This window comes from Sinocyclocheilus rhinocerous, unplaced genomic scaffold (genome assembly GCF_001515625.1).
Source record: "Sinocyclocheilus rhinocerous isolate Xijiao unplaced genomic scaffold, SAMN03320098_v1.1 scaffold1686, whole genome shotgun sequence".
Lineage (NCBI taxonomy): Eukaryota > Metazoa > Chordata > Actinopteri > Cypriniformes > Cyprinidae > Sinocyclocheilus > Sinocyclocheilus rhinocerous.
The window spans coordinates 806-10,648 of NW_015658988.1; the positions used below are offsets into that span (position 1 = coordinate 806).

The 9,843-nt window shown below is 36.4% G+C and overlaps 1 protein-coding gene across 1 annotated transcript in view; it reads left to right on the top strand.

The window, feature by feature from the left end:
* Positions 1-1,999: 1,999 nt before the first annotated feature.
* The window catches only part of LOC107723077 (SNF-related serine/threonine-protein kinase-like), a 50,591-nt gene continuing 42,747 nt past the window's right edge, over positions 2,000-9,843 (top strand). Inside the window, exon 1 of the mRNA XM_016531582.1 lies at positions 2,000-2,664. Coding sequence (XP_016387068.1) covers positions 2,076-2,664 — 589 coding nt within the window. The 5' untranslated portion in view covers positions 2,000-2,075. The remainder of the gene's footprint in view (positions 2,665-9,843) is intronic.

Sequence of the window (9,843 nt, forward strand, 5' to 3'; positions counted from 1 at the left end):
ATTTCAATCCGACATTCAAATTAAAATATTGAATAATATTCATAGCAGAAGCGGTGTTTCCCTCAGACTTGCACTCTATTTGTGGCGGCATATATATGCAAATTCATTCTCTGCCAGCAGGAGGCGCTTGTAGAGCGGGAGAGATAGAGGTTTCCCCACTAACAGCTACACATAGCAGTGCTCAGCTGAGCTCACAAACGCTGCTCAGGCATTACAGGCAAGATGAAATGAAAATTACATCCATAATTTTCTGAAGACAGTCGGTTTCCTTCAGAAATACAGTGATTTAAAAACACCAGCACCGGGTTTCGACTTTGACATGTGCAGTGCTCATGTTTATTCAACGAAGTCAAGCCTTTTGGAAAATCTATTTGTGGCGGTCAGTTTTGATATTGTGGCGCGGGCCGCCACAAATAAATCAATATGGGAAACACTGAGAATATCAAAATATAAAAAATTAAAATGAAACTTACCTGCTTGAACTCTTTTTCTTTCATTTGATCTGGGTGTCTGTCTTTAAAGTGTTTTGTTAGTTTGGTGTGTTTCCTCATTTTGATGTAGCCACGTCTCAGTACTTTTATGAAGAGAGCGCATCTGCACACCTTTCGGATAGCGCATCAAGAACCGGGTTGACCGGGTACTCGGTACTACCGGTACTTAAAAAAACCTGGTACTGTAACGTTTTCATTTTTTTAGTACCGACTTGGTACCGAAGTACCGGGTCTTTTGACAACACTAGTCAAATCAATTATAAGTCTGACACTAGGAGGAAAAAGCCATATGTAGGATCCAGAATATCATATAAAATTCATAATGGACTCTTTTGACTTTGACCAGCAGCAAACTAGTATCACCAACGTGCTAAAAAGCACTCAAAAACCCTGGCATCAATTTTGAATGCAAGCACCAGCACCACTCAAATTTCCTAAAGAAAATTAAAAATGCAGTGCTGCATAATAATAATTTTGTTGCTTGTGTTTTAGCAACCTTGATCATTCGATACTTTATCTCTTTCTGATGTATGACATGATTTTTGGAGATATGGAGAATAAATAGAATGGTATGCACATGTGAAAGTCATGGCCGCTCTCATGGCAGTCATCTCCAGCACTGGTTAATGCCACTAAAATTGAATCAGCCCTTTTAGGAGGCAGCCTCTCTTCTGGAGCACCAGCTTACTTGGCAGACTTGTGGCTTTTATTTTTTCACTACCGCGAGGAAATCAATACAAATCTATGATGGTCCATGTTGAAGGCTTGTGGCAGTGGAACCGCTCTGTGGCTTGGCAAGATGGGAGTACTCTGATTTTCAGTGAAATCGGCTATTGGGCTATATAAACATGCGAATAATTTATTATTGCAACTAGAATAAAGAGTTAAAATTGACTCTTAAACTAGAGTAAAAAACATTGGTTACTACATTGCTACTACTCTCTGCAAGGCTTGATTCTGATTGTTCAAACTGTTTGATCTTTATACAGTTTAACAAGCATGACTAGTAGATTTTACATGCATAACATATTATTTCAGAAAAGCCTTTGACTCTTATTTTTGTATTATATAGTAGTCAACATTTGAAGTGCATCAAAACCTTTCATCAAAGTTGTCCTAAAATCTAAAAACCAAAATGTGTTCTTGTCTTATGACAACTTTGATTAACTTTTTTTGATCCACTTCAAATGTTGACTACTGTATATATAAAATGTCTTTTTGTCTTCTCTGGTGAAGCATCTTGAGCAGCTTAAAAAAAAAAAAATTCACCACAATGGAGAAAGAGTGGTAGAACCTTCAGCAGTTTTGGTAGCCCATGGGCTAAAATTGGTTATGTAATGGCACTGGTCAAACCATTGGGCCACACAGAGCTTTAAGGTCTTCAATGTGACGTCAACATGCAAGATTACAAATGTTATAAAATGATAATTGTGGCTGTTATCAATTTATGACTGTTTGTGTTCTAATTACTAATTTTTGTTCTTGTGTATCTCTGATTATCAGGAACCTGCCATCATGGGATTGCCGTCACCAGCCAATGTGCTGAAGTGAGCTGGATTTTTCCTCCGGTTTAAGCCAGCAATCATGGCGGGAATCAAGCGCGGGTACGACGGAAAGATCGCTGGACTATATGACCTGGACAAGACGCTCGGCCGTGGCCATTTCGCCGTGGTCAAACTAGCGCGTCATGTCTTCACCGGCGAAAAAGTGGCAGTCAAGGTAATTGACAAGACCAAGCTCGACACGGTCGCAACCGGTCACCTGTTCCAGGAGGTCCGCTGTATGAAACTGGTTCAGCACCCCAACATCGTTCGGCTCTACGAGGTCATCGACACGCAGACCAAGCTCTACCTGATCTTAGAGCTCGGCGATGGTGGTGACATGTTTGATTACATCATGAAGCACGAGGAGGGACTGAGCGAGGAGCTGGCCAAGAAATATTTCGCCCAGATCGTGCACGCCATCTCGTACTGTCACCGGTTGCATGTGGTTCACCGTGACCTGAAGCCGGAGAATGTGGTGTTCTTTGAGAAACAGGGCCTGGTCAAGCTCACCGACTTTGGCTTCAGTAATAAGTTTCAGCCGGGAAAGAAGCTGACCACCAGCTGTGGCTCGCTGGCTTATTCTGCCCCTGAGATCCTGCTGGGAGATGAGTATGATGCACCTGCTGTGGGTAAGTGTGTATAGTAACTCTGCTCAGTAATTCTGACTCCAAAGTTCAAAACAAATCAATGCCTATGACATTTATCCAAGAATATTTTATTTCCTCATTATTATTTTAGTGTCTCGAAAAACTGTTTTAGGGTTACAGTAATTTTATCATGTGTTAAGGAGGTTGTTTGCCACAACTCTCATGGTCGGTTGAGGAAACTGTCTTTGCCCCCATACTAAAAGTAAGAGTTATTATCGTTACTAAAACTAAAACCATAAAAATTGATTTAATAACATTGCCTAAAATAAACATGAACTGAAATAAAGTATAGATAAAATAAATGTATTTACCCTAAACTATATGTATAACTATAAATATAACTTATTTTGATAAAATTATATTTTGTTTTGTGTTGGAGCCAGTAAAATTGTTGGCAAGCTAAGGCAAGAGGAAATCTGACCTCACTAGGCAAACGGGGAAAAAATAATCAATCATCAATGACGAGCCTCAAAAAAAGTTCTGGCAAATTTTGGGTCACAGACTGATATGATGAAGAACCAATAAGATCTCTGTAATTTTATGCAAGATCTCACTGTGGTTAAAATGTGTAAGTGTTTTTTTTGGTCATATGTTTTTCATCAGGGTTTGAAATTAACACCCACCAAATGCGGGTAAAAATCAGCTGTGGTGGGTAACGCTGTCAAATTACTAGCCAATTTTGCGGGTTATTTTTCGTAAGTTATGTTTAGTCATTAATTTCTTGGGGAAGTTCATGCAAGCCAAATCTGCGCAGGTTTAGCGCAAATACTGAACTTGTGAGACATCATGACATTATCGAGTATATTGCAAAAAACAAACAAAACACACCTACAGATGCACGCATAAGCGACATGATGAAGTCTGGTTAGACCAACACAGGCTTTAGTGCGCGTGCGCATTAAGAGTGCGTTCTTTCACTGCATGATTCAGTCTATTAATATGCATTAAGAATGATCACAAAATTCAAGATAAGGGGGCAGAAAATGTATATATTTATATCAATTGATATAGTTAATCAATATCACACGAAGAGTGCCGTTTTTTTTCTTAAAAAATCAGCATGGTTACAAATGTGATATTGATTTTTTACAACCGTTCAATAAACAATAAGATAATATCAAGAGACTTACGTTTTAGACACCATATTGACTGTTTTTTGTGCTATTTCTGCACTATTTCGCCTACAAAAAACATCCCAAACACAGCCACAGCACAGTTTTGCGTCTCTGAGCAACACGACGGTGTTTCGTTCCTGAATTAATCAACCGTTTAAATGATTCGGTTCAATCACAATGACTCACTTATCAGTGAGTACGTTTATATGGACAACAATACTCCGATTTTAATACGATTAAGACAATACTCTGATTAAGAATCTACCATGTAAACAGAGATTTTTGATTACCTTGATCCGGCTAAAGTCATAATCGAAGTAAACAGAAATCGAATTAAGACATGTGGAGTATTCCTATTTTAGTCTGTTTTTATTTTTTATTTTTTCATTACTGAAGTGCAGAATAGACATGTAAACACCTTAATCACATTATTACTGTAAGGTAAATAATTAGATTACTGATGTCCATGTGAACGTAGTCAGTGACTTGTTGCCACCTACTGGTGGTTTTAATTTCACAATTAAAGTATCTTTTCATTTTTAAAATAATTTCAAATATTCAACATTTCATGTTTAAAATATCAAAACATTATTTGTGCATTTGTAACTGCAGGTTAAAGTATTCCATGTCCCTCTAAGCTGCATTAACACGTGTAAATACATCTAAATGCCACTTCATATGCTACTTCTGCTGAAGATGAATTTTATTGATACTGATTTCATTTGTTTAGTAACAGCCTAAATATATTATTATAATAATTGACTGATTAAGTGTAAGAATTTGACTCAAAAGATGATGCACGCTTTTAGAAAAAATTGCTTTATAAAGGTTAAAATGGCCATAAAAGGTAAAAATCAATTTAAACTTATTGGAAAAGATTCATTTCTATCACTACTGTGAACTGACCACACAGAATATGAAGAATATCAAAAACTTTAGGAGTCAGCTGTCCACGGTAGTCCTTAAGATATCAGCACAATAACACACTCAGCAAAATATCGTCTAATTATCGTTATTGATAAAATCCCAGAAAGTATTGAGATATTATTTTTTGTTAATGTCACACACCCCTAGTACTGACACAAAATGATTTGCAACGGTCGTTTTGTCACGCCCAGTGTAGACGGCCTCAAACTATTGGTTTATTTCTGGATTTTTTTTCAAGTTATGAATGGCCGGTAACTTAAAAATTTAGTAGCCAAATTGGCTGGTGAGTGAAAAAGTTAATTTCAATCCCTGTTTTTCATTATGTGACACTTACTATCATGCCATCCGCCACATGCAAAAAACGGGCCAAATTTTTGTGCTGAACATTCGTGTTGGTGTGGAAAATGGCATGAAAATAGAGTGATAGTGTTTCTAGCATACACAGGGCTTGCAAACTTTCAAAATCCCTGCTAGCCATTTGGGCAGGCATTCTTCAGATTTTGGTAGCCCAAAATGAATTTAACTAGCCCAGATAAAAGAGACATCAGCTGAACTTCACTGTTGACAAATCGGCATGATCAAAAACTTTCGTGATTGTATTTTTCCTTCAAATTGCATGTCAGGAGAGTAGGGGTGCAAAAGATCACACAACTCATGGTTCGGATCGTATTACATATTTTGAGTCACAGATCAGGTCATTTTTTTGGATGAGCAAAAAAGTGTCTCTTTATTATTTAAAGAACACTTTAAGTACTTCGATACCACAGCAAAAAATATGAGCATAACTAATGAAGGTCAAACATTTTTGAAGACAAGTGAACCATCAGTAATAAAATGAGAACAAATGAACAAATTTCAAGCATAGATAAATAATACAAGCGCAGAAAACAGTGCGTGAGTACCTAATTGAATTATCTTTCGCCTCTTCATGTGCTTCAATGGTTTAAAATGCATGAATGTTTCAATTGGCAAAATGTGCAAATGATCAACTACGATCCATTTCACCCCTACAAGCGAGAGTGAACAACGTGAATCAAGGAAGGAATCTTATATCACTATTCAAGATAGTCCATTGGGCAGGGCGATGATACATTTTGGTACCCTAACCGAAAGATACAATAGCCCTGTAATGTCAGGCTAGCGATTTTGCAAGCCCTTATACATGCACTTGGTAAACTGTCCCAGTGTGAGCGTAGCTGATCAGTGGTTTAACAGCAGCACAAAAAACCTCTTTATCAGAAAACATGTCAGAACAAACCTTAACCCTAGATACTCCAAATGCGGTTCTTCTCATCCGTTATTAAGAGGAACTGTCATTTGAGCTTCAAGTTCTGGATCATTAGGCCATGGATTCCTGAAGTGCGTTGGCGGATTCCTTTCATCATTGCCATGTTAGCTCCCCAAGATAATGAACGCAAGTGTACAAGTTGATGCAGGCTGAGGTCTAAGCTTTCCGAGGCTAAGAGATGGTAGAGGTGTTAGGCATGTCGGGGCATGCAAAACCTTCAGTTCATCGACTGGCCAATACAGAGCGACAAAGGAGAGAGCACTGAGCATCTTTCAAAAGCATCTTGAACCATCAACTCACCAAAAATGAAAAAAAAAAAAAAAAAAACCTTGCTACGTGCACTGCGTTAAGCTAACTGAGACTTTGGAAAAAAAAAAAAGGGTCTGCTAAATGACTAAATTTAAATGTAAAAATGACTTGCGCCTGCTGATGTCATTGATTTAGCACTTGATATGAAATATGCAAATCGGTATGTCTCCTTATTTAATGAATTACTGCAGCCAATATCATGATGACAACTGTACACAACCACTTTTAAAAAAAATACTATAATGTAAAAAAAAAAAAAAAAGGCTAATATTTAAATGTATATAAGATTTTCGATATAAAATACAAGGTGTTTGTTTGTTTTGTAAAAAAACTAATTTCTCTTCATTTCACATGCTCATTTATCCTCATTTTAAATGTAGAATCTCTTCAACATTCACTTCCTTTAATAATTTATAATAATAATAATAATAATAATAATACATTTGTCGTAATAAAAATTGCTACATTAAATGTAGCAAATCTCAAAATGAATATCCGTTTATCGTTGGGGTGCCTAATCGTGTAGCATTCAAAACAGTATTTTTTATTTTGTTTATTATTATTATTTTTTTGTTGTTGTTTTTGTTGTTGTTGCTAAAATGGTACTTTTTTAATGTTTTAATTTTAATTTATTTGGCAAAATGTAGGATTTTAGGTCATCTGCCATAACATAAAAAATAAGTATCAGCTTATCTGTGTTGGCCACAAATAGGGATATGCCGGTATCAAATTTTCATGTTGCGATTAATTGCTAATGCTTAGGGTTTAAATAATTTTAATTTAAATACTATATACTTAATACCCGGGGATCCCTTTAAGTATTTGGCGCTGTGATGAACATCATAGCAAATACACAAATCTGAATGGCTGAAATTCTGAATAATTTGTAATATATAATTATTCACGGTATTTAGAAGTGCCCACGATAACAATATCGTGCATATTCATTACCGTGACATATCGCATTACCGAATACCGGCACAAGTCTAGCCACAAATCTAATATCAGTGTATCGCTAATAAAAAAACCTAATATCCGTAGAAGAGAGGAATATTTGTGCTGAAAAGCTTGCATTTAAGCATGCATGGTGCAGGGTTATCCCAGCAGCACACTAGCACAGATAGCATAGTTAAACCGTATTGGTACTGTATCTCTGTACACATTTGTATGGTAACTATCTGTCACAACACTGCGGTTGTTGAGGCATCGTCTTTGGTTAATTGCATTTCCAGCCCTTATACAGGCAGGTGGTGGGACAGTTAATCCGCTCTTTGTTTGAGCTGAGCTTCCCTGCTGGAGCCCTGATTAAACACTCTTTATTGACACTGTCAGTGTGATCAAATAGACATTGTGCTCTGATGCCGGTGGGTTCCCTGCTGAGGTGATTTCTGGTTTCGCTTCCTAATCGATAATAATTTGTCCAGTGTTTGGCTGGGAAACCTGTTTAATACCTTTTTGTGCTCCTGGAAAGATGCATCTCTGTAAAACAGGAGACAGACCGTGCAGACAGGTGTAACTGTCAGGCCCTGTATTTGTGGTAATTTCTTGTAATGTGGATAAATGCACCAGGAGAGGGATAGTTTAATATCTGATGGGTTGATTACAGAACCGGCTTTACTAACAAAATGCATGTGACAATCGCATTCGATTAATCGTGCAGCCCTACTGTATACAGTGTTTCCCCTGCCATTATATTAGGGGGGAGGCCCGCCCCCCCAGCGGCACCCCCCGCCTCCCTTAAGTTAATTTTATTTAATTATATTTTCTCTATAGCGCCAGATCACAACAGAAGTCATTTAAAGTTACCTTTCCGATAGAACGGGTCTATACACGACGGCATGTCATTTCGGTCTCTACGTTATGGACGCGCTCTCTGTATCGCGCACAGCGGAGTTCCGCCCCGACGCGGGCGCACACACACTCACACACACACGTGCGCGCACTCCCACTCCCACTAGTATTTGTAAATATAAAGAAACAAAACGACTATTTAAATATGAATTCTGCGTGTCTCTGTGTTAATGAATGTTTTGTTTACTAACAGTTACTTGTACTGAAGCACGTGAAGCTTGCGGTGGTCTGTCGTCTCACTAAATGAGGACATAAATACATGAACAACAACTCCAGAACTGCTCTGAGAGTCACTTCATGAGAATTTGACCGTTTCATTTGAGTAAAACTATCCTCATATCATATACACACAGAAATGTAAAGGCATTGCGGCAGAAATATATTACTGTTGTTCAGTAGAATGTACATAATAGGCTGCTACTACTACTACTAAAATTATTAAAACCTTATTTTTAAGGAATAATCATACAATATTTCTTAATTTTTTTTTAATTGCAATATTAAATGACCTTTTATTTTCCAAAAAATTAAATTTGTTTAATTTTCATTACTTAAAAGATAGATTAAATGAATGTTTATGCCTAATATATACAAATGTAAATACACAACACAGAATTTCTGAGCAAAAAATCATAAGGCTATTGTAAGAATAAATGAAACTTGTTTTTATGCTTTCAAATAATTAGACATGCTAAAAACAGAATTTGGTAACAATAAAACATTTCCTAGGGCCCTAAACATGTAATTTTTGTTACATTTTTAATAAATTGATGTTAAATTGTTTAAGTTTCATGATTTTAATTAATTAGACATGCTTTTTGATTAATACAATTTAATTTAACCATTAAAAAAGAGTCCAGAAAAAAAAATTAAACCTAGGGGAAAAACTGTGTATATGCTATATGATACGAGCATTAGGTGTTATGCTGTTCATTAATTCAAGCTGAACTTAGCTAATTGGTGTACTAGCATTGACAAAATACTTATGACTGGCAGTGACCTTCAGTATTGAATTGCTCATTTTGCAATCGCTTTTAAAAAGAGAAATATGGAACATGCCCAGGCTTAATGGATGCAGAGTTTTCTGCAGTAATGGAAACACATCCCAAGATGTCTTAACCTGGGCCTCTCCATCTTCATAAAAGTGATGAGCAGTGGGATTCATTTTCAACATAATTAAATAATTTCCAGGGTTTATTTGGAAAATCTGAAAGGGGCCCAACTTAATACATTTCGTTAGAGCTTAACATTGTACAATAACTATAAACATATTGTATGGCAGCAGCTTATTTGTAGAGATGCACCGATTGCAATTTTCTTGGCCGATTCCGATTTCCAATTTTTTTTGTTAGTGTGATCTGCCGATACCGATTTTTGCCGATTCCGATTTTCTTTCTAAGAACTATAATTGACAGCATATACAAACAAGTAAAGTAAAAAGTCATTAATAAAATAAGAACAAATACAAAAATGGCAAACAACAGCACAAATACATGCAATAGAATAAAGAGAGCTATGAAACGTAAGTTTTTCAGGTTAAGGAAGTTTTTATTCAGGTAAGAAATACTACAGAAATTAAAGTAATCAAATGTAAAATAACACATTCAGTGTTATTTTACATTTGATTTTAATTTCTGTAGTCTTCATTGTAAAAATTAAATACAGATTAAT